Source organism: Carassius carassius, chromosome 24 (genome assembly GCF_963082965.1).
Source record: "Carassius carassius chromosome 24, fCarCar2.1, whole genome shotgun sequence".
Taxonomy (NCBI): domain Eukaryota; kingdom Metazoa; phylum Chordata; class Actinopteri; order Cypriniformes; family Cyprinidae; genus Carassius; species Carassius carassius.
Window position 1 is genome coordinate 17,236,359 of NC_081778.1, and position 25,216 is coordinate 17,261,574.

Genomic DNA, 25,216 nt, shown 5'->3' on the forward strand with positions numbered 1-25,216 from the left:
CTTCTGTCCACACGTACATGGGTATTTTTAAAACCGCAGCTTTTTCTGTGCGGTTTGGCAGTTCGTCCACACGCAAACACAGTATCAGGTCACTGAAACCAAACCTTTTTGAGAACTCCTGCCAGGGTGAAGATAGCCAGTGAAACCGGAGATTTTAGCTTGTGAAGTCGGAGTGTGCGCTGGTAATAACCTTTCATTCAGGCTTCTGATTGGCCAACATGGCTTTACGGTTAGGGTTATATTGCCACCTGTTGGTTTGGCATGCTCTTGACAGTGCAGTGTGTTTTTGTGGTTTCATGTGGATGAGATATTTAATTTTTTTTTTAATGGAAGAAAGTTGTTTTTATAAAAATACCAGTGTACTGTACATGTGGACTAGGCCTAAGTTGGAAAAGGATTAACCCCTCCTAAAAATGAATTGTAAACTCATTCAGGTGTAGCTAATCACCTTCTCAATGGCAAACAAAGCCATTTTACTTTCAACTGTGGTCATGTTGATAAGAGCTTTCCTGGAGCATTTCAGTCCTTGGTAGTGCAACTGAAGCAAACAATTAACTATGGGTGGCAAATCAGAATCAAAATCTGTGGAATGACTTGAAAACTGCATTGAACTGAACTTAAGCAGTTCTGGAAAGAAGAATGGGCAAGATAGTAGAGACAGAGACATATCCCAACTGACTTAAGGCTATAATTAAAGCAAAAGGTGGTTCAACAAAATACTGACACATTGATTATTTTTTTTATGTTGGTGTTATATCTTTCATTTGGATGTTATAAGTTGTATTGGGTAAATACAGCTGGATAAAACAAAAACTGTCTGTCTTCATTTCAGGCTCCAAAACAACAAAATTAGATTATTTTAAAGGGGGCTGATTCTTTTCTATACCCGCTGTACAAGTACACACCGGTCCAAGTACTTTTTATTAGCGTAGTTTTCTTAAGTGAAAAAAGTGAAAGTGACGTGATGTGAGATACAGCCAATTATGGTGATTCATACTCGGAATTCATGCTCTGCATTTAACCCACTCAAAATGCACACACACAGCAGTGAATACACACACACACACCATGAACACACACCCAAAGCAGTGGGCAGCCATTTACGCTGCGGCGCCCAGGAAACAGTTGGGGGTTCGTTGCCTTGCTCAAGGGCACCTCAGTCCATGCTGTCTTCGTCCAATCAATGTTAATAAAAAATATTGCTATTCAAATATATCTATATTAAAAACCTAAATATGCAAATAAGAACATTAATCAGGGTTTACAATGTAAAATCATAACCGTCTGATCCATAACAATAATATAACATTACATTTTAATGTATTCATATAAATACCTAGTTTGATAAAAGTGCCAAACATTTCAATTAATAATTTGTCCTCAGTTCTACATACTTTCTCTCTCTACCTCTTTCTCTATCCCTCATCTTTCACCAAGTCTGGCAGGAGCCCCATGCTATTTATTCAGGAATCTCTTTTCCCCTAATGAGCTTCGTCTTGGCAGTGGAGAGGAACGGAGGGAAGGAGCAAGAGTGACTCAGATCCCTGAGACTGCTTATGTTTTACTGTACATCCTCAGGGCTGCCTTCCTGTCAACCAGAATATAGATAAGCTGGTGTAGGTTTCCTTTCCCGTATGGGATGAGAAGAAAATGAGGGCAGCATATAAGAAAATGAGCATCTGTTGTGGCCTGAGCGTATTTAACAGCTTCTTCCATGAGGGAACATTTAATCAAATGATATAGTGTTAATCCGATAGGATTAAAGAAGAGGGTTATCGTAACATTGCACGTCTCCAGGGTGTAGTGAAATAAGGAGTCATCTTGTCAAACCGGTCCCGTGAAAACATCAGGGCGATCTTGTGAAGCCCCTCTGCTGTAGGGACCACAGCCTGTGTGTGTGTGTCAAAAAAGATAGTGAGACGCACTGGGCAATGTAAATCTCAGCTCTGATGGAATAAAGCAGAATCTGAGGGAGAGTTTAAACAGAAGAAGTGGAAGGAAGGAAGGAGAGGGCTGAAAGGGTCAGTGTTGGCTGGTGTCCTACGGTTTCCAGCCCAATGCTATTACAGTCAGTCCTGTACCTGCCTTGCTCTCCCCCTTTCCCATCCGCTCCAATCTCCCTCTCTTCACTTTTTCTCTGCCTCACGTCTCTCCCTCCAGATTTCCTTTCCTTCCCGCTGCTTCTGCCTCTCTCTTATTTTATTTTTTTCTCTGAGCCTGTCTCCAGTAAAAAGTGAGTTTATTTACAATGTTGACAGTGCTAACAGCAGACTCAAGGCTAAAGGTCAGAATCACACACACAGATACTTTTTTACACATCTTTTTATATTTTCTCTCCACTGTTTCACTCACTCTTCTGTTGTGGATCTCAATAATTTTTCTACTCTCTTTGCAAAAAAAAAAGGTACTGTGGTGGTACCATAACACAGTGATACTATCAGATGGTAAGACTAAGGTACTTCGGTAGGAATGCACAATATATTGGGGATCATATCAGAATCATGTTTTTTAAACACCATTGTTCTGATAAAGGCAATACTTAAAGGAGAAAATATATGATTTTATATAGAGATTTTATATCACTTAAAAGTTCAACATAAAAGAACAAAGAAAAAACTTTATTGCAAACACTATTTTTAAAACAAAAGGCAAGAGTAAAGATTTATAATATCAGGCAGTATATTGGTTATTGTTCAGTAACATAGCATGATTGTCATATCAGCCAATATACAATTTAATATAATACAATATAAATTATATTTAATATTTTATTATTTTATAATTTATATATCATTTAAAATTATTTGATTACGTGAGAGGAAAAAGACCTCAGGCTGCTACAAGAAACAAAGAACCACAACAGGTAGGCCAAACTGCTATATTATAACTATAATACTTGTTTATATGTGTACATAATATACTATGTAAGGTACTTAAGGTATACCATGGTATTACTATGGCACCACTGTAAAAACATACAGGTAGTACTGTAATACAGTACCATTGCACTTTATAGCAAGTTTCCTTGCCATTCTTCTTCCCCGATTGATTTTTATCAGTGTATTTCAGTGTTTTGGAGGTGATTTGTGTATGATTATGACTGGGTTCAGACTAGAGGACAAAACATAACATGCCATCATCACCCGGGACTGTCTGTACAGGTTATCAGTGTCTCAAAGCAAAATCACAGCGCCAAGTTTCTAGTGTGAAACCTCTCTTCCATTTTATCCTTCCATTTTGCTTGCTCTCCTTCACTACTGTACCAAACCCTCTGTTTGGCCCTCTCTCTTTTCCCTATTAGAGCGGATTAGCTTTATAAAGCTTGAATGACCGTGAGTAAGTGGAGGGTAACAAGTCACAGTCTTACAGGCACGTCTCAAGCTCTGTAACTCATGGCATCGAGCGTGTAAACAAGTCAGCGAGTATGACAGAGGGATCGATGCAGCTCATAGCCGGCTAATCCATCTTATCCCAGTTAGCACAGCACACTCTACCACTCTACCACACTCTTTAATGATTTCACTTCTTCTCTCCTGTACAATTATTGCACAGATTCATATTTTCCTCATCTTTCTACTGTACTTTCTGTCTTTCTTCTCATCCTCTCTGTGCCAAGCTGTCAAGGTCTTATGAGCCACTTTGATTGATTAAAACAAAGGGTCACCTAGCACAGAGGATGCTAAAACACACAACCACACACACAGATGCAGAGGGGCACTTGCAGACCTTCAGTCATTTCAGCAGGAAATTCAATTTGTTGGGAACTGAACTTAATTACATGAAATATTAGCATGAGAGCATGTGAACGTTGTGGACTGGAGTAGAAGCAGATTTGCACGATTTTGCCTGGAGTGTTTCTTTTGAAATTCAGAGTAATAATGTTGTAAATTAGATGACAGCTTACCAAACAAATAAACTGACATAAAAAATATGAGTATGCAACTAATTAATCAGAATGAAGGGTTCCAGAGTGCGATGTAATAAATGTCTGTGTTGTCTCTCACTCTAAAATAGTTTTGAAACCTTTCCATCACTACACATTAACAGCTTATAATGGAACTGCACATAAGCAAAAATCCACTATTGGTTTAGGCAGTGTTAATGGAGCAGTTTTATCAATATCATAATACATCTGTCTTGCAAATGTACGGAAATTGCACAGATTTTAGATAATATGTCTGGTGCTTATGATATTTGATAAAACAAAAAACTATACAGAAAAACTTTACAGCGGAAAAAAAAACAAGAGAGAGAGAAATAGGAAATAGAAAACCTGGAGCGGTGTTAAATTGAACTGATTACAGAATGCTTTTAGTGTGCAATGGAACTTGTAGAATCGCACCACTCATGTAACAACATAACACATAAACTACTTTGTGTTTATATACGTGTTGAGCACCAGAAAGGCCTTTCATTTTAACATCTTGCCTAAACTGTAATGCACACACATGAGATAGCGAACTCACGTTAAATACAAACATATGATCACGTTACTGTGCAGTGTTTTTGCATTAAGTGTACTAGGATGTGTGTTTGTATTATGCTTTCATTACCTGTGTCATTTGAGCAGCAGAATTCCACAAACTACATAAATATATGTATATGTTTGAATTACATGCAAACTGATATTAACGGAGAGGACTATAGCACTGGACTATAGCACTATAGCACAGATAAACCGATAGGATAGACGAGTGCAGAAACAAAAGTAGCCCCCCCAAAGCAGTGGAACATTCAAAGCTTATCTGTCTAATTTTGAAACACCTGGCATCTATCAGTCTGTTAGCACATACACTCAAACACGTCCTCTTGCCCTTTCCATCCCTGTCAGTTTAGCTATATCTATTCTTACGTAAAAAATCAGAAAAAAATAAATGCTTTCCGTTTTTAATCCACTGGGAAAAGCCTTAAAATTTAAAGGGCGGAGAAGACAACAATGAAATGTCAACAAGATTACAAGCAGGGGGTAATTGTCTTCGTAGGATGGTCACTAAGGGGACAGAGATAGATGGGGGAGGGTGTGTCCCCTTATATAGTCAGAGGCGGGATGGAAGACGGGGGGCAGTGGGGTCTAGGGTGGGGTCAGGTCAGGTTATATACAAGTCTGTCCTTATTGATAGCTTTAGGTTCATTCTGACACTGCTGGAGGTTATAAACCAGAGCTAAGGTTTAAGACCTCACAGTAAAGACAGATAATTGCGACACCCCACATGAATGGTTTATACAATATTATAAAACCTTCACCAAAAGATCACAGAGTGCTACAAGAATCAAGAAAAGTAGAAGAAATTGGTGATATATGTATATATAATATTTTTATAAATGTAAAACATTTAAATATTATTTTTAAACATTTCTCTGTGAATATCCTATCCCATCTCTGAAAAATGAGTGCTGAAAAATGTTTCATGTTGACTTAAATATTTAGGATGAGAAAAACAGTCTCTTAAAATTAGTCCACACTGAAGAATCAAATTAGTAATATAGAAGCAAAAACAAGAGCAACGTATCATGGGACAAAGTAATGAGTGATCTATAAAATCTGTGAGTGATCAAAATTAAAGATGTAACAGTTAATGAATAGCAAGATACTATGAATAGATCCACATGGAAGCAGTGCCTGCAGGACTCCACATGAAGTCACACAGATTTCCCCAGACTTTAAACACCCACATAAGCTCTGAGCATCGCACAGCCACTTGCGTGTTCATTTCTTATATAATTTGGCTAAATATGATTTCCTCTACCAAAACTGTGGTCCTCTCAGCTACAGCATTTAAATCCATTCCATAGAATTCCAAAGATTTTACTTGAAAAATCAGTAGTAAAACACCTACGTTTTAGTCAATAGTGAAACCATTGTAAATGTTTAACAACAGAGCAGAGCCCAATCTGGGTGATCAGTAGTACAGATTGGGATCTGTGAGGTGAACTGCGGAATCGCTCTTATCTGCATTACAGACATAACATGTCCCAACCTGCAGGAGCCAGTAACTAGAGAGATGAGTGATAGTATGAGGGGGAAGTGGAGAGTGTCAGGGATAGAGCATTATAATTAATAAACAGCAGCAGAAAAGTCTGTAAACACCAAAATGGAGATGAAAACAGAGCGTCAGTACACACACAAAAGTGAAGGGAGGTTGAATAAAGCATCCTGCTGAGGACCACTCATGGAATCCATAACACCATCTCAAACTGAGATAATGACACTCACTCCCTCTCATGGTTGTTTAAAATCTGTCACTCAACGTCGGATGTGGAGACAGGGGTTCCTTAAAGGGTTAGTTCAGCCAAATATTAAAATTATGTCATTAATAACTCACCCTCATGTTGTTCCAAACCCGTAAGACCTTAAGATCAGTGGCAGCTTGTCCATAGGGGGCGCTGGGGCGCCGCCCCCATCAACATTTCAGAAATTAACATGTGTAAAAACATTATATTAAAATGAAAAAAAAAAAAATGAAAAAAATAGTTTACTCATGTGCCGGCTGGTAGTGAGAGCCTCGGAATTTAATAAAAACTGTCTTTAATCGATTAACTATTTACTATGTTTTTCAATACGTTTCATGGGCGAGGGACGCCGGACACATGGGTGTCTATGTGAGTACACAAATTCTCGGGCAGCATGTGACCTGAAGCTGGTCTCTGATTGGTTTCTTAAAGATCCTCCTCGGGGCGCAAGTCGTTGCGTGCCTGGCCAATCATAATTGGATACATGTTATTTTATCCAATCTGATTGGTTCTCGTCAACTGTACGCGGCGGGAAATAACCTTTTCACTTTTTTCACTGATCACTTTTTATTACACAATGGCAGCAGTTAATCAAAACGCAGTTATTTATTTACCAAAAAATCCTTTCTCAAGACTTTCACTTGAAGAAAAAAAAAAGATTAAGGATCTCGAACCGGAACAACCTGATTTACAGATCCAGCAGCAGGCCAGTGACAGAGGACGAAGCTACAAACGGAGCTTTACCCGCGCTTGTTACGAGAAACGGAGCTGGCTGACTGGATGTGATGTTAGCAATGCCCTGTTTTGTTTTCCCTGTCTTCTTTTTCAAAGTGTCGGCACTGAAGTTTTGTGGAAAACTACGGGGGTAAGCGACCTCAAACATCTATCTGACAAATGCAAACGTCATGAATGTAGCCGCAGCCATCTTGAGAATAGCGTGAAACTAAAGTTTTTGGGCAAAGTAAGCATTGCAGAACAACTAGACGAAGGCTACAGGATTGGCATTAGGAGGCACAACGAAGAGGTGACAATAAATCGACACATACTGTCCAGGATAATAGACTGTGTAAAGTTTTGTGGAGCATTTGAGTTGGCTTTACGTGGTCATGATGAGAGTGAGAGCTCAGATAACCCTGGTATATTTCGCGGATTGGTGGATTTTGTGGCCTCTCTTGATGGAGCATTGAAAGAGCATCTTGACAGTGCTACTGTATTTAAGGGAACGTCGAAAACTATACAGAACGAGCTTCTGGATTGTATGTTATCTGTTACAAGAGAAGAAATAATCAAAGAAGTCCAGACAAGTACAACCCGAATTCCGGAAAAGTTGGGACGTTTCTTAAATTTTAATAAAATGAAAACTAAAGGAATTTCAAATCACATGAGCCAATATTTTATTCACAATAGAACATAGATAACGTAGCAAATGTTTAAACTGAGAAATTTTACACTTTTATCCACTTAATTAGCTCATTTAAAATTTAATGCCTGCTACAGGTCTCAAAAAAGTTGGCACGGGGGCAACAAATGGCTAAAAAAGCAAGCAGTTTTGAAAAGATTCAGCTGGGAGAACATCTAGTGATTAATTAAGTTAATTGATATCAGGTCTGTAACATGATTAGCTATAAAAGCTTTGTCTTAGAGAAGCAGAGTCTCTCAGAAGTAAAGATGGGCAGAGGCTCTCCAATCTGTGAAAGACTGCGTAAAAAAATTGTGGAAAACTTTAAAAACAATGTTCCTCAACGTCAAATTGCAAAGGCTTTGCAAATCTCATCATCTACAGTGCATAACATCATCAAAAGATTCAGAGAAACTGGAGAAATCTCTGTGCGTAAGGGACAAGGCCGGAGACCTTTATTGGATGCCCGTGGTCTTCGGGCTCTCAGACGACACTGCATCACTCATCGGCATGATTGTGTCAATGACATTACTAAATGGGCCCAGGAATACTTTCAGAAACCACTGTCGGTAAACACAATCCGCCGTGCCATCAGCAGATGCCAACTAAAGCTCTATCATGCAAAAAGGAAGCCATATGTGAACATGGTCCAGAAGCGCCGTCGTGTCCTGTGGGCCAAGGCTCATTTAAAATGGACTATTTCAAAGTGGAATAGTGTTTTATGGTCAGACGAGTCCAAATTTGACATTCTTGTTGGAAATCACGGACGCCGTGTCCTCCAGGCTAAAGAGGAGGGAGACCTTCCAGCATGTTATCAGCGTTCAGTTCAAAAGCCAGCATCTCTGATGGTATGGGGGTGCATAAGTGCATACGGTATGGGCAGCTTGCATGTTTTGGAAGGCTCTGTGAATGCTGAAAGGTATATAAAGGTTTTAGAGCAACATATGCTTCCCTCCAAACAACGTCTATTTCAGGGAAGGCCTTGTTTATTTCAGCAGGACAATGCAAAACCACATACTGCAGCTATAACAACAGCATGGCATCGTCGTAGAAGAGTCTGGGTGCTAACCTGGCCTGCCTGCAGTCCAGATCTTTCACCTATAGAGAACATTTGGCGCATCATTAAACGAAAAATACATCAAAGACGACCACGAACTCTTCAGCAGCTGGAAATCTATATAAGGCAAGAATGGGACCAAATTCCAACAGCAAAACTCCAGCAACTCATAGCCTCAATGCCCAGACGTCTTCAAACTGTCTGAAAAGAAAAGGAGATGCTACACCATGGTAAACATGCCCCGTGCCAACTATTTTGAGACCTGTAGCAGAAATCAAAATTGAAATGAGCTCATTTTGTGCATAAAATTGTAAACTTTCTCAGTTTAAACATTTGCTATGTTATCTATGTTCTATTGTGAATAAAATATTGGCTCATGTGATTTGAAAGTCTTTTAGTTTTCATTTTATTAAAATTAAAAAAAACGTCCCAACTTTTCCGGAATTCGGGTTGTAGTTTTTTATCAATCCAGGCAGATGAAACCACAGATATTGCTACACTGGCCCAGCTTGTGCTTGTTTTGCGCTACATCGACGACAAAAATAACGTGCAGGAAAGATTTTTTGAGTTCATCCCTCTGCAGTCAGCTACAGCTGAGTCCATTGCTACTGCTCTAAAAGAGCGTCTTGCTTCTATCCTCCCTGAGGATCAGAAAAGTAAGCTCATCTGCCAGGCATATGATGGGGCCAGCGTGATGAGGGGTACCACTGCAGGTGTACAGAGAAAAGTACAAGATGTGTATCCAAATGCCCACTATATCCACTACTACGCTCATCAGCTCAACCTGATTATGCAGCAGGCCACGTCTCACATATCCAAGACGAGAATTTTTTTTTCTAACATTGGTGGATTATTTGTTATAATTTTGATGATTATGGCTTACAGCTTATGAAACCCACAAAATCTAAATGTCAGAAAATTAGAATATTACATGAAATCTCACTGTAGTAGTTACACAGTAATCCCAGGTCATTGAACCAGGTTTTGGTTATTTTGCTATTGTGGGCAGGTGAAAATCCTGATGGAAAATCATCATCTTCATAAAGCATATTCATAAAGCTTTTCTGCTGAAGGAAGCATGAAGTGCTCTAATGTCCTGGAAGTCCAGAGTCAATGCAGCCGTCTACCAGGACATTTAGAGCAATTCATGCTTCCTTCAGCAGAAAAGCTTTATGAATATACTTTATGAAGATGATTTTCAACAGGATTTTCACCTGCCCACACTGCCAAAATAACCAAAACCTGGTTCAATGACCATGGGATTACTGTGTAACTATTAAAGTGTGATTTCATGTAATATTCTAATTTTCAAAAATTTTGTTTTCGTGGGTTCCATAAGCTGTAAGCCATAATCATCAAAATTATAACAAATCAAGGCTTAAAATATCTCACTTTGCAAGCAATGAGCCTTTTTGTATAGAATTAGTTTCACATTTTAAGTTGAATTCCTAAAATAATTTAACTTTTCCATGATATTCTAATTTCTGGAAAGGGTCTGTATATAAAGCAGAGCAACATTATGTTCAAGTAGGAAACATGCTTTTTGTTACTATGTTGGTCTGAAATGTAAATAAAAAAGAGATCAAAATAGCTTTTTTGTTTCTGCTTGGTATTTTATATATATACAAATATAATACAATATATACAAATACAATATATACAAATATATACAAATTTATATATATATCATATATATATATATATATATATATATATATATATATATATATATATATATATATATATATATACACATTATTAGGGCAGCAGGTGACAAATTATCGCTTAATCAGAATTTCAAATGGACAGGGAGAGAGGACGTGAGTGAGAAAGAGTTTGAGAGAGAGAATTTTTGGAAATAAAGCTTAAATCCCCCACTGGAAATCAAAAACCAAAGGTTTTAAAGTAATCTAGTGCAAAAATACAGTCTGGATCTTGTACATTAAATTGATTTGTATGTCATGATTAAATTTACCAGACAGCTGACTTATGAAGTTTCTCTTGAGTATTACTGAATTTATGCATTTTATTTTTTTTCATCAGATGAATTATGCTGAAAAAGTAAGATCACAGAACACATTTTAAGTGAATATAAATGTAAATATGCAGACCGTTCCGAAGTAAAAGTGAAAACAGAGAAAGCAAGTAATTTTTGTGTTTGGGGCTAGCCATCCGAAACGTCAGCCCCCCCCAACCCCCAGAGCAAACCCCCTGGAAAGTCATTGTGTAATAAACCCATGTTAAATCTACAGCTTCTAGCAATAGTGGGAGAGAGATTTAATTGTAAAAGGAAAACAATGAGGAGATAAGCTATAAAAAAAAAAAATGAAATCGAACACAGAATGCTCTGCTTCAACTGTTCTGGCAGGATGCCATGTTACCTGATTTGCATAATTCCCAAACAGTGATAATATGATGCAGACAGCGCATGCAAACAAATGACACTAACAGTGGGTGCAAAACCTTCTTAGCAAAACTAAAAAGATCAACAATGGAGAACCTTCCACGAGCGCAAACACGATAACATTTCAAAAGCAATAGAAGTCTGACACTGGACTTAAATATGAGAACAATTTTAAAAACATGATAAAAAAAAAACATTAAAGGAACGTGATGTAATCTCTGTCTTTCTTCTGCACTGTGACTCATTGTCTGACTGGTGAGGAAAAAGATACACACACATCTGACATGAGTAGACATGTCACAGTTTTTTCTGCTAAACATCACACAAACACACAGTCGACTGTCAAGGTGACTAGAGCTGTACTGTGTGTGGCTGCATTGTAGGTTACCAATACTAAAACTACTGGAGAATCTACAGCTATCCTAAACTAATAGCTGTGTTATAATAAGCTGGTTTCTAGCAGGGCAAAGCTAATCATTTAATCATTTTGTCATCTGCTTTTATAATTTTATGCTACTATTTAGCAACAAACCTTCTTTCTGGTCAAACCAAGCATAAAAGGTGGTCAAGCTTCTGGAATATATTATCTGATCAACCAGCAAATAACTAGCTTAAATCAACTTGGACCAGCTATCAGCTACCATGTGCATGTTCTAAAACTTAAGCTCTAAAAAAGTTAAAATCTTAGGCTGGACACCCGGAGATGAATGCACGACCCCAGGCTGTGACCTAACTCTTGGGTAAAGTGAGGATTTTAGTATGTTTAATGAAGGTGAGGATTTTATGAGGCTGGAGAGGGGAGAAGACAAAGTCCAAGTCCAGGCAGGTATGAAGAAGAGAGCCCAGAGTGACAAAAGAAAAGAAAGAGTGCAGAAAACAGCCATCTGTCACATTAAAAACAGAGGATGCAGAGGGAGAGAAAGGGGCAGGGTGTTGGAGCAGTTTCTGCCTGTCTTTCATTTCTCCATGTGCAAACCCACTTCATTCTTTATAAATGAATGACACGGCAGGGGCTCGAGGAGTCATGCCTTTAAAACGTGTTTCGTTTGAATGTGTGTGTGTTTGTAGACAGGGGCTCATGGTTACTGCCCCAGAGCAGTTTCATCCTGTTTTCATGACCTTATTGTTTAGTTGTGTGTTTGATGTCAGGCTTGAGCTCTGCTCCAGATAAACCAACACAAGATGCCAGCTCTACCGTAACCCTTAGCTCCATGTGTGTGTAGTGAGTTTGACTGAAACAGAGCCATGGTCCGAGCAAATAAGGGAAGTGGAACGAAAGAGATGAGGGACAGAAAGAGAGGGAGACTGCAGCCAGACATGCCAGTGAGTTTTTGTAAGCTGATCTTTGGAGCCATGAGTGTCCAGCTGTCTCTCTCCCTCTCTGTCACTCCATCCAGAGCTCGACACAGCAGTTTAAACTATGATTCACAGATACAGAAAGATGGAAAGATCAAGAGAGAGGAAGAGGAAAATTGAACAAAATATGAAAATGATGAAAGAGCACACAATAGTGCTCCAACCAAAGAACTTTTCCAATGCCACATGCAATCTGACACAAACAAAAGCATGAAAAAAAATCTATATTTTTCAGAATTTTAATGATATTCAGTATATATAGATATTCATGCATTTGCTCTGAAATGAATCAAAAAGGGATGATTTTTTCCAAACAACCACTGTGAGTTTAATTACAGTAAATAGGCCTGTCTATTAAAAAAGAAAAATCTAAGAAGATTTTATAAATGAACAAGGAAGAATTATATTTATTTCAATAAAATAAAACAGGATTATATGTTTGTCAACTAATGGCAGACAAGATGAAACAAACACAATATAACAAACGTCCAAATTAACCATTCAAATTGTGTTTTGATGTGAAATGTGGCATATATTCTGACTGAGAACCATGTTTAGGAAAGGTCTCTAAACAGCAAGTTCCTGGAATGTAGATTTTTGATATGGGACACCCACAAATATTAAATGGGGCCTCAACCCATTTGCTTAGCACATAGAGGAAGCAGATGGAAAGGGGGATGGGGATTCTAGAAGGGGTGAGGGCAGATCATGGGATAGAGGAGGTTGACTTTGACATTGATTACACCACCTTGTGTGTTGGAAGGGGTGTGTAGTAGTTATTGCCAGGATATGTTACTGGTTGATGCCACCTGGTCATATAACAGAGATGGCATGGCTGACATTGGTTGGCAATGCGGCCCTCTCCATGGAAGCACCAACAGGCAACCCCCGCCTTCCCCGCCTGCTCTCGTCCACCCTTTCTCACACACACAGATCCATGGCAGATCCGATAACCAGCTGGTACTGCTATCATTACGCCGGGACCTCCCAGGCATTTCACTTCTTATTTTTAAATACACTTGTATCCAGTTTTTCTCTGGAATGAAAAAAGTCCATTTTCTTAAGCTCCTTTTTTGCTATAAATGCACCCCACACATACATTTCCACCTCCAATGTCAACATATTCACAGTCTCACACAGTCTACACATGACCTTCAGTGATAGTTCCCATCAAAATGAATCCTCTGTTATCATTTACTCACCCACACATCATTCCAAACCTGTGACTTTTCTACTGAAGAATATAAAAGAAAACTTTAAGACTTTCCTTAAAATTGCAAGCTATGGGTAAGTTATCATAAGAGTGGTGCATGCGATTTATGTGTTTTATTTCAAATATTCTGAAGTACAGATAGCTTTGTGTAAAAAAAACAGACATTTTTTTGTCTTCCAGTCATACAGGTTTAGAGCAACATGGCTCATCAATAAATGATGACAGAACGTTCATATTTCGGTGAACTCTCCCTTTAGGTGTAGACAATTTATTAAAGTTTGACTATCACTTGCTTTGAATCCTCTCCTTAGTACTGTTCTGCTTCAAAATAAATAAATAAATAAATAAATAAAAATGTATTTTCCGTCTGTAATATGTTTTTTCCTCCTTTATGTACCTCAGAATGTCCCACTCCATTTTCCTCTAATTATTCCCCAATCCAGCCCCTGTCCTTCTTTTTTCCTGTTTGTCTCTTCCCTCTTCTGTCTGCACTTGTTCTCTTGCTGTGTCTAATCACTCCGCATTAATACCTGCATTCCAGCAACTCCAGGAATGTCTTAACAATGTAGTCTTGTTCTTTAACTGGTGCATAGTTACAAGAGCATGTGGATATGCAGGGCCGGCCCGCGCCATAGGCGGTATAGGCAAATGCTAAGGGCGCCACTCATCCATAGGGGCGCCAGAATGAGTATTTTTTTTTTTTTTTTTTACATTTTTTTTTATAATAGGCTACTATTTAAAAACCATTAAAAAAAAAGTCCGGCTCTTCAATCTTCCCCCGCCCATCGAGTGCTTGAAGTGCGTCAGAAACAGAGCGCGCGCGATCAGTTGTTGGTAATTTGTTGTGTAGCGTGCCCGACGCCGCATCCAATGTAGACAGCACTGCTTTTGTTAACACGCAGCTCGTAGAAACGGGCCTGGCAGCTCGCGCCAGTTCTAGACACGGTGAAAGTTTCCTGATTGTGACGGAAGGCCGAATTTACATGACACATTATAAATGAGCATAGTCGGCGATAGATACAGTGCCAAAAAGAAGAGAAGAGGATAAAGACAGAGGTAAAGAGATGTAGTGAATGAACAATTTATTGCACAGGAGTAAGATACTATAATTTCATGGCAGTTATTTTTACCTTAAACTTAATGTTAGCAGTTGTTTTGAGTTCTGAGTCCCCAGACTGTGATTTTGTACAATCGTGTCAGTTTTAAGACGCATTTTTTATTATCACTTTTTTATTAATGTTTTACTCTACAGTTGTGCAGTTTTGGGGGGATACAGTACAGGCCAAAAGTTTGGAAACATTACTATTTTTAATGTTTTTGAAAGAAGTTTCTTTTGCTCATCAAGCCTGCATTTATTTGATCAAAAATACAGAAAAAAATGTACTATTGTGATATATTATTACAATTTAAAATAATTTGTTTTCAATCTATTATACTTTAAATTATCATGTATTTCTGTGATGCAAAGCTGAATTTTCAGCATCATTACTCCATTCTTCAGTGTCACATGTGACATCCGGTCTATCACGTGATCCTTTAGAAATCATAATATGATGATTTATTATGAGTGTTGGAAACAGTTCTGCTGTAATGTGTGTGTGTATATATATATATATATATATATATATATATATATGCTAAATCATGAACACAATGACAGGGTGAAATGGGCTGTGAAGCATGGGGCGCCAGGTAAAATCTTGCCTAGGGCAGCAAATTGGTCAGGGCCGGCCCTGTGGATATGTATGTGTGTGGCCACATAGAAATTGAGAAGACAGAAATGGATTTAGATGCCCTTGACCCTACATAACCAATAGAATAAATAAATTATACACCATCAATTAAAAGTTTATTGTTGGTAAGATTTTATATGTTATATGTTTATATGTTCAACATTAAAACATAAATACTAGAATTTAAAGTCATTGTTCTCTATTTTAATGTATTTTAAAATGAAATTTCATCTTGTGATGGCAAAGCTGATTTTCAGCAGTCATTACTTCAGTCTTCAGTGTTACATAATCCTTCAGAATTCATTCAACTACTTGCTATATATATATATATATATATATATATATATATATATATATATATATATATATATATATATATAATTTCTTTTTAAAAAATAGTGACTCAAAACTTGAACTGAACAGCAATAAATTATAAATTGAATATTAGAGCAAAACTGCAAGAGCAAGTATTTGACAATAACTCCTATTGGATTGTATTTTTTGTGTGTGTTCTAATTAAAAGGGCTTGTATGTATGACTTTCACTACTTGTACTGTATGAGGCCACTGCTAAGAGAATATACTATAGTGAGTGACTGAGCATTGAAAAGGAGGAAAAAGATGGGAAAACAGACAGGAAAGGGGCTTTCCCAAAAGTAAAAGAGACGTTAACAAAGTGAGTGAGAATGAAGGAAGGACAAAGGAAAGGGAAGAGCAGTGTGAGAAAGTTGCCTTCAGCCAAGTGAGCCCACTGAGTAGAGTACTGGTACAGCATCACACTCAATTATTTCAAGCATTTCAAAGAGAATGGGATCTCCAGATCCACCATCTGATCCAGAATGGATGATTTTAATGAACATGTGTCCTCTGTTCTCGCTCTGTCAGCCCTCCCCACCACACCAGACAATATGCGCCCACACGCCCGCTCCTGCTCCCACTCCCACTGTTAATTGACTAGGGAATTCCACGTGCCTGTCACCATAGTTACTTGGCAATGAGCGGAGGGGTTAGACTGACCGCTGTCCCAAAAATGTTCAGCTGAGGTGGGGAGTGACAGCCCCGCTGTCAGTGGGCAGGAGACCAGGAAGACCAAAGACAATAACGCCCTCAACAATGTCCCTCAAACATATGCCCATAAGATTCTATCTTCCAAAGTGTGATGACCTCTTCCCAAAATAACAGTGTAATTAAGTCTTATTAAAATCTTAAAGAGTTAAAGCCCTGTGTGTCTTAGTGCAGAACCATTTCATGAGCTTCCGTGTTTTTAACAAACTGAACTAATCCATCATAAGTCAAATGCCACGGTTGTCTGCATAATTGTCTTTTAAGAGATTCTGGGCTCAAGGAATAGACAGCAAACAAAGAATTACTGGCCCTCATGAAAGCTTAATTTGATCGCACAAAGCCCAATTCCTTTGATAATACATAACAAGATTTTCATTTGTGCTTCATTTTAGCTCTTCAAACTCGATAAACCGATATGTTATGCTCTTCTGAAATCCTAGCGCTGGTAAAAAATATCCTTCCCATGGGGAGTTGATGCAAACGGTAAGTGAATGTTCTCTTCAAAACTAAAATTACATCCAAGACTGATTACTGGCCATTAATAAGATTTAATTTCAAAGCAAATGGATGGTTTCAACCTTTAACAAATGGCAAGGTACGAAACCTGAAACTCAACAGGAAATGTAGCCATGCTAGCTGTCAGTCATGCTAGTACTGTACAGGGAAATCTATGATTGGTTGAGATTATGCAGAGGGGGACCAATGCTGGGGCACCGCAGGCCTGAATATGATTATAAAGCTGAGTGTCAATCAGCAAGTAAACAGAGTTAGAGTTGGCACTGATATCCTTGGGGTCCATCAGACCACCTTCCTGATTAGCTATCAGCCAGGGACACTCATTAACCACAAGCTAAAGCAGAATGCTGCTAATCTACAAGGATGAAGGGTTTCGATAAAGAGGAAGGATGGAAGGAGAGAGAAAAAGAGCAATCCAAAATTATTTTCTTTGTCATCTCTTCCAGTAAAGATATATAAACTCATTAAATAAAAGAAATGAAGATTGCATAAAACTTCAAGAAATAAAATATTTTGTTAAATTAAGTTACTCTACTTGCAAAAAGTTTGTAGCCTATAAATATATATACACACTCTGAAAAACAATCTTATGAAATCTTTTCTCTTTTATATCATGAATCATATTTACACATTCTCACAAGATAATTTTGATTAAAAAAGTAAGAGCAAAAAGTTATTTAATTTTTAATCTTCAGCTCTTTCAACAACTTCTAGTGCGGGTCATATTCAAAGTCATGTTCAAAAAGGTTTTACAACATACAGGACAGCAAAGTGTGTGTTACAGAGACAGAGCAAGTTGTGGGGGTTGAAGGTTGTGTAAAGCATGAGACACTTCTCCCGCAGGTAATCACCTGAACATGTGCCTCCTCAATGAAATGTGATCTGACACCCAATCTCAGCGTGTGAACGGGAAGCCCCAGTCTCTGATACTCAAACCCTCCCCAAATGTCTGACTAACACAAACACAATCCCTCAGACAACGCAATGTGTAAAATTTATAAATGTGGTTCTTTTACATAGTTGAATAACCACCACTTTGCTCCTCTCCGGCATATTTCATTCATAATGCACCTCAGACATATACATGCTCACAAATGCCCTCACTTAATTCATCCCTGTGAGGGTCTTGTGGTGCTTCACGGGTCAAGCACTGTTAAAGCAACAATGAAGCTCATCAAACAGTGACCATTTTCGTTGAAGAGGTTAACAATGCTTGGTTTACCATTAACCAGATTAAAAAACTGCAAAATAGCATGTCTAGGAATTAAAGTGTCCTTCATGTTAAAGGCACACGCTGTGCAAATGGAGAAAGAACGACTGTAAAGGAGATTGCTGATGATAAATCACAGCTGGAAACAAACACACAAGCACGCACACACACACACCCTAGACATTTAGTTTCACCCACTGAACTATGATTCACCCAAACAATATTTAAACAGTGATACAAAAGTGTGTGATTTGTGAAGTGAACATCAAACAAGAACCGAAGTTGTATAATAAAATCTTTTTACATTCCTCGTACTGAACTATTTGTCTGAATATTTTCAGTTAGAGAAAGTGCAACCAAAGGGTCAGGATTACAAACAGTGTTTATGTGTGTGTCTAATCTCCAGCGAGAACACATCTTGAAGGGTCTCTCGAGTGCGGGGCAGTGAATAGCTCAGCCTGGGGGTGCGCTCGACTAACCAAACAGCCGTAAGCTGAGGGCTATAAAGGCTTTTCTCTCCCTTTCGTCAGTAGACTGTTCTCCAGGGAATGTTTGCCAGCTGATAGTATGAGGACAATGGGCATAGTCTGTTTAAGGAAAGGGATGTTTGAAGAGCTCTTAAACAAGCACTGTTTCAACACAATGTGTTTACAGGCACATAAGGTAAAGCTGGCACAGTTTAAACCAGCTGCAATGGAAGTCCAACTGAGATATGACTATGAATTAAATGTTAAATATTTAAATTCTATATTCACACCACAAAACAGATCACCAATGACAAAAAAAAAGCTGCAGAAGTGCGTCAAGATGAAGCATTTCTTGGAAGCCAAATCCCCAAACACTTCTATGATAAACAAATCAATTCAGAGCAACTAATGTCCATCTCCAAATCGATATGGGAATAATAGAGCTAAGGGAGATGTGGTAATGTACTACAAGATGGACGATAGTGTAGCATGACCTCAGTTCCTCGCTAAAAAGCGATATTTTCCCCAAAAGGAAACCCATCAGCCCTGAATCCATTAGGAATGCCTGAGAGAGGCCTCAGGATTTGCATCGACCAATCACCCTGCCGAACTCCTCAGCTAAATGGATCAGCCGCTCTTAACCTCTTCTCCCCAAAGAGCCTCCGAAGCGCCTATTCTTCAAAACACTATAGCCCAACACACAGATACAGCTTTTCACTTTGCCTCATATCCTATTGCTTCCCAGTTTAGTATCATACCACTTCAACATCCTGTATAGAAAACAGGCATAACACAATAACACACACAAAATATCTTCCAGATACTCTGTTTCCTGTATTCCACTAATAACAGCCTTGAAGCTGCAGCTTTGGTGAAATCAAACGGCAGACATGCGACCAGGCTTCCTCTATCTCTGTTTCTGCCTTCCCCAGATGCTTTGTAATGTGGGCAAAGTGTTTGAATGCTGAAAGACTGGACAGGACAAAAATTTCATCAAAGTCGGGAGAATTGGTGGGAAGGCTTTAGTGCAAACTGCAAAGAAGAAGGGAGGAGTGATGGAGGAATACTGCATTCTTTTTTTATTTTTTTAAGAAATGACTATCAGCAGTACTGATTATAAATTCTGAAAGAAAATTCAGCGGGTCTACATGAATAAATTATTTCCTGCCAGCACAGAATCTATTGACACACTGTCTGTCTTCCCAGTCAACTTTTCAGTTATCTATGCTGGAGCACGTACGATATCAACTATAAATCACGCAAAACACTGATCACAAACCGCACCGTCATTCCTAAAAACAAAGAGAGACACTAACAAACACAGAAGCAACCCAGACAGAGCTAATCCACAGCATTAAAACTCAGTGTGTTGTGTCTGAGTGCAACATCTGCAGCAGCATCTGAACAGCTGTGGCTCAGATCAGTCATTATGTTTACGTGTACTTCAAAAGTTCAATTTCAGGTGAACCAAAACAATTATTTGTTTTTCCGAAAGCCTTACCCTGACTGAAACATTACTTAAACGCATAGTTCACCAAAAATTACAAAATTTGGTCATCATTTACCCATCATGGTGTCTATCCAAAACAGCACGGACTGTTTCTTCTGCAGAACACAAAATAAGATATTTTGGAAAAACTGTTTTGGTCCATTTAATGAAAGTCGGTGGGGTCCAAACCAACTTTTGACCTCATTAGCTATCAATGCATGTTTTGATTCAGCATTAATAAACCTATAAAACTTACTATTAAAAAATATTATAAATGATAAAGCTTCTCCATGATTGCCATCAGAACTGTTCAAACACAACAAAGCTCAGGTGTCTCTTTAAAGACAGAGGATGATATTCTGATATTCAACTTGAACATTATATAAAAGTTTAAAAAGTAACACATTTATGATTTGGTGTCGATGAGAGGGCGTTTGGGTTTAGATGGGGTTGTGGAAATACATAAGACGAAAAAAAAATAAAAAAGATCAGGGGAAACTGGCTTAGATGATATTAAGATGAAAAGACAGACTGCTTAGTATCTCTTTTTCTGAGCAAGCATGTGGTTGCTGCTGTTTTGTGCCAGACCAATGCAGAGTGAGCTTTCCTCAAACTGTCTGCCAAAAGAACTATTACCAGTCCAAAAACAAGATTTCATGATGGGTCTCAAAACAATTAAAACAAGCCCAGACACTCTTGATTATTACTTGAGGCATTTAAAATACATGCAGCTGTAATTCCTTTAGAGTTTCTTATGAATATGCATACTTCCCTACTACAGAATAGGTGAAAAACAGTATGTTAAGAGTAGAATGTCTGAATTCACATTATTCATAAAACAGTAAGCAAAAAGTACCCAAATGACCTATTACTCCTAGTGAGATTCTGAAGTGAGAATCAATGAGGCCAGGGAGAGGGTCTGTGGAGAGCCATGAGGAGACGCAATTAATGCATTTTCTCTGATAAAAGTTGCAATTGCAATTAAAAAAATCTAACACATGCTACAGGGTCAGGGAGAGGTCAAACTGCTAAAATACGATTGACGTGTAAAAAAAACAAATGTTTTATAGTCTAGCAGCAATGTGCCATAGTGTGATCTTGGATTAAAACCTGTGTTGTGATTGCGTGACTTCCTTTCACTGGCAGCCAGCATGTCCATCAGTGCCGAATGAAAGTGGAGAAAGAGAAATAGAGACGGGATAGAAAGAGAGAGAATCTTGGGGGTTGAAGAGTCAGGGGGCAAGATGTAACCTGTCCCCTGCTGAATGCTTCTCATTCCAAGCAGTGACTCCCTCCTCACAGGCATGAATCACAAAGCTGATCCGAGAGACTATGGCACACAGCATTGAGCCCAATCATACACTTTACTGGCTCTTTCTACCACTACCATCATCGCTGGCCAAATTAGCACCTTGGGTTTGTACAGTTACACAACATGTGGGCTTACACTGCAAACACACAGGTGTGTGTGACTACATTCATGCGCAGGTGTGGGTGTGATGGATATCTATAGAAGGAAGCTTTGAGCTCGCAGAAGCCACCTCAGACACAAGATTGGCTTTTATCTGCTGGCCCAGCGCAAAGAGCCGGGTTTAATTTGAAGCCTCCTAATTCCAGAATAATTACTGCTGGCTGCAGGGGTGATGTGTGTGTGCGCACTTGCGTTTGATGCCACTTCAGTTGGGGAGGTTTTGCTGAGGAGAGAATTTAAGCAAGGAAATGAGCAGGGGAAATAGACAAAGAAGGGAAGGGCATTAATTCTGCGAGGTGTCTTAAACTCAGCTGACAAGCTGTCTCGATGATTCTTTCCGTAACCTTCTGACATCCCTACACGATCAGATGCTGAGGTGCTACACTGATACCTCCAAAGATATGCAACTGGGACTTGAAAACACAAATAATATTGTGTAAATGTCATCTGGGAGGGTATTGCTTTGGTATCATTGCTGGTGGTTACATTAACAAGGTCAGGTGGCTCCAATATGAGGCTGGACGGGAACAAATTTAAATGCTAATAACTAAGACTTCCATTATAATGTCAATTATATGAAAGCTCTAGCAGAGGCTGGCGTACCTCTGGGAAAGGTAGGCAACAAATTGAAATGAACAGGCAGAGTTCCAGCTTTTGCCATTTGCCAGTTAAAGGCTACAGATCAATTGAAATTTATGCCCGGAAAGAGGATAAAGTCATTAAAAGAGGTTTTCCTGTTGACATGCTCAAAGAAAAGAAGCTGTGGAGCTTGTGGAAGTGTAGTTTTTAACCTTGCTAAGTTTGAGAAGTCACGGATCATGTGGTATGATACTAGAAACTGCCAGACCACTCAAACAATGGAAGAAAGGCAGGGCACAGAGGGATAAGATAGGTAGGTAAAAAAAAAACTGCAGATAGCCACAACACTGAAAAGGTAAGAATGCTGGAAGAGCCTACAAAGTGGGGGAGAGGAGCGAAAGAGCTTTAAGAGCAGATAGAAAGATAAAACACAAGTACTTCTGGGTTGGTGAAGAATGTCTGCGTGGGAAGTATTTTTTAATTTACTTTTTTATTTTTATTTTTTGGAGAGAGGTTCTTTATATGAGTGTTTTTACTCATACAGTCATGTTAAAGTGGAAAACATGCAGACTTTCAATAATGACTTAAGTCAAATCTCTGTCATAAAATGTAAATTTAGTCTCAAAGTTAAATTATGTTATCTGCAAGTCAAACGTGGTAATTTGCATCTAGGCTTCATTTTAAAAATGATAATACATCAACCCATACGTGAAAAAAAGTGATATAGACCGTCAGTCAGATAGTGGGCGGGTCTAGAAAATGGGCGGGGATAGAGGCGGGGCTACAGTCCCTCTGTGCTGAAAAGTCATTGGTCACAGGAAGCCAAACGCTTCAAAGCAGAGCAAAAACTGCTATCAACCGAACTGCAGGGTGCATGGCGCAACAGACTTGGTAGCTCAGAGCAGGTTCAAATCTCATACAGATATTATTTTCCTTCCATCAGACACTTAATTAATAAAATGCAGATGCATGAAAAACATTCTGAGAATTTAACACATGGGAAATTGATATCTGCGTTCATGACGGAGGTACAATAACTTAATTACACTGTGTTTGTTGAAAATTCTTTCATACACTATTTTAACTCTTGCATTTTTATAGCCTACATAAGATCATGGAACCCAAACAGTACATAATTCTATACATGGTAGATTTATATCTACGCTATATGTGTGTGTGTGTGTGTGCTTTTTTGATTTATATTGTAATAATTCCAAAAAATAATTTAATTATATCGTTTTTAAATTATAATAGGTAAACCCAATTTATGAGTTGAATTCCATTTTATACCATTATTTCTTATTTTATGATATTAAAAATCGTTTTTAAAATAGAAATACGTATGAGACCGTTAGATTTCAACAACACAAATTAATACTGAGGTGATATGAATTTGGACTCTCGCAGAAGCACACTTGAATTTCGACGAAAGCACGCTGGGGGCAGCGCTGTGATCCTGCCGCTCTCAGTGCAGCGGAGCAGGAGCGTCCATCCCCTCCTCAAACACCGCGATCAGTCTGGGCTGTTAACCCTTGAACCATTCACTGACTAAAACATGAGACCCTCAAAGACGCCAACAGCCACAAAAGCCCTGTTTATTTTTAGTAAAAAATTCTGCTCAACTTCGCTTAAGTCCCCAAAGTTGCTTTCGATCGGGCTCTTTTATCCTCCATACTGTAGCTAAGGTAACAGGTTGTTCCAAGAACCAGCAGAAAAGTAACCTGTTCTTAATTTACTCAACGTTCTTTATTCTCACAAAGTAGCTACGAAGTAAAGCTTGTGATTAAAGGAATAAAAAAGTGGGGTTTTCGTTATTCAGTAAAATATCTAATTTTTTAAGAAGTTATTATCATTACTACTTACCTTGCAGCGCTAGAGCAAGCAATGTGCAACAAATCCCGACCCGTCCTAACACCGCTCTCTCCATAGTGTATTTCCCGCGTCGCGTCGTTGTATTTCTCTGCAGCTTCTCGTCTCGATACAGCTCCTTCCTCCTCGTTCTCGCTCTCACACGCAGAAGTGCAGTGCGCTCCCCGTCCTTCTTGGCGCAAGAAATCTGATGCGTCTGGCAGTGACTTGGCTGATATTTGCACAAAAGGTGGCCGTGCACCCCTCCTCTTTTCTCCCCTCCCTTCCCAAACGAGTAAAGTGCTGCTGGAGTGAACACGACCAAGAGACGAGAGACTTTTAAGCGGTATCGGCTAATTAGTAAATTAACATTGGTAAACATACATAAAGCATTGTAAAATACAGTTTTTTATTTATTTTTTATGACTGAAAAGGATGCACTTCATCTCTTCCACTGGTTTAGATCATTCATTTGTGAGTCCTTTTGGCATGGGCGAGGCTAGCCCCTTTTTAGGGGTGCTGAAGCACCCCAAAAAAGGAGCTCAGCACCCCTAAAACTTGGAGTAAGAAATTTTGTTATTCTAAAATTTTTGTTCGTCTTTTACACGGTTAAATAATGTCCAAAACATACTCAGTAGTTTGTGGTTTAAAATGTATGTGTTAAGGAGGAAAATGAAAACATTCCCGCATAGCAAATGGTGTCATCTTCTTCTCTTCTTCTACTTCTGTGTATCTGCACCGCTCAGCACGACCGTCATCCAGCGCGAAACACACGCAGAGTGAGAACCCGAGATGTAGTGTTGTGATCGGTTGTGGTGCAACTAAGTTCCGAAACCATATCGGTGAATACTGGAGTCAGTATCCTGAATCACCATGGTGGTACATCTATAATAAGTGTTTATTTTCAGACTATTTTAGTCCGGCGGGTCGCCGCCGCTGTGGAGTAGCACAGGACCTGGGTGACTCGTCCATAGTCATAAACGGAGAGAAGTAACGCCGGTTACAGTGTTCTTCCGCAAGACGCATGCAGTTCTGTTTATTAACTGCTAGAGCGTGAAACAAAAACAGAAGCGCGACAAATAAACTGGGTACCTGTATACTGCGTACGTGTGTCTCTGTTGTTAAAGTTTATCGTTAATTTAATACTCTGGAGTCATGTAAACATGAAGTCACGTGCGT

General features: G+C 38.8%; 1 protein-coding gene across 1 annotated transcript in view; it reads right to left on the minus strand.

The window, feature by feature from the left end:
• The window catches only part of LOC132103007 (basal cell adhesion molecule-like), a 47,487-nt gene extending 23,203 nt beyond the window's left edge, over positions 1-24,284 (minus strand). The window contains exon 1 of the mRNA XM_059507789.1: positions 24,053-24,284. Within this exon, the coding sequence (XP_059363772.1) occupies positions 24,053-24,116 (64 nt within the window). The 5' untranslated portion in view covers positions 24,117-24,284. The remainder of the gene's footprint in view (positions 1-24,052) is intronic.
• Positions 24,285-25,216: the final 932 nt, after the last annotated feature.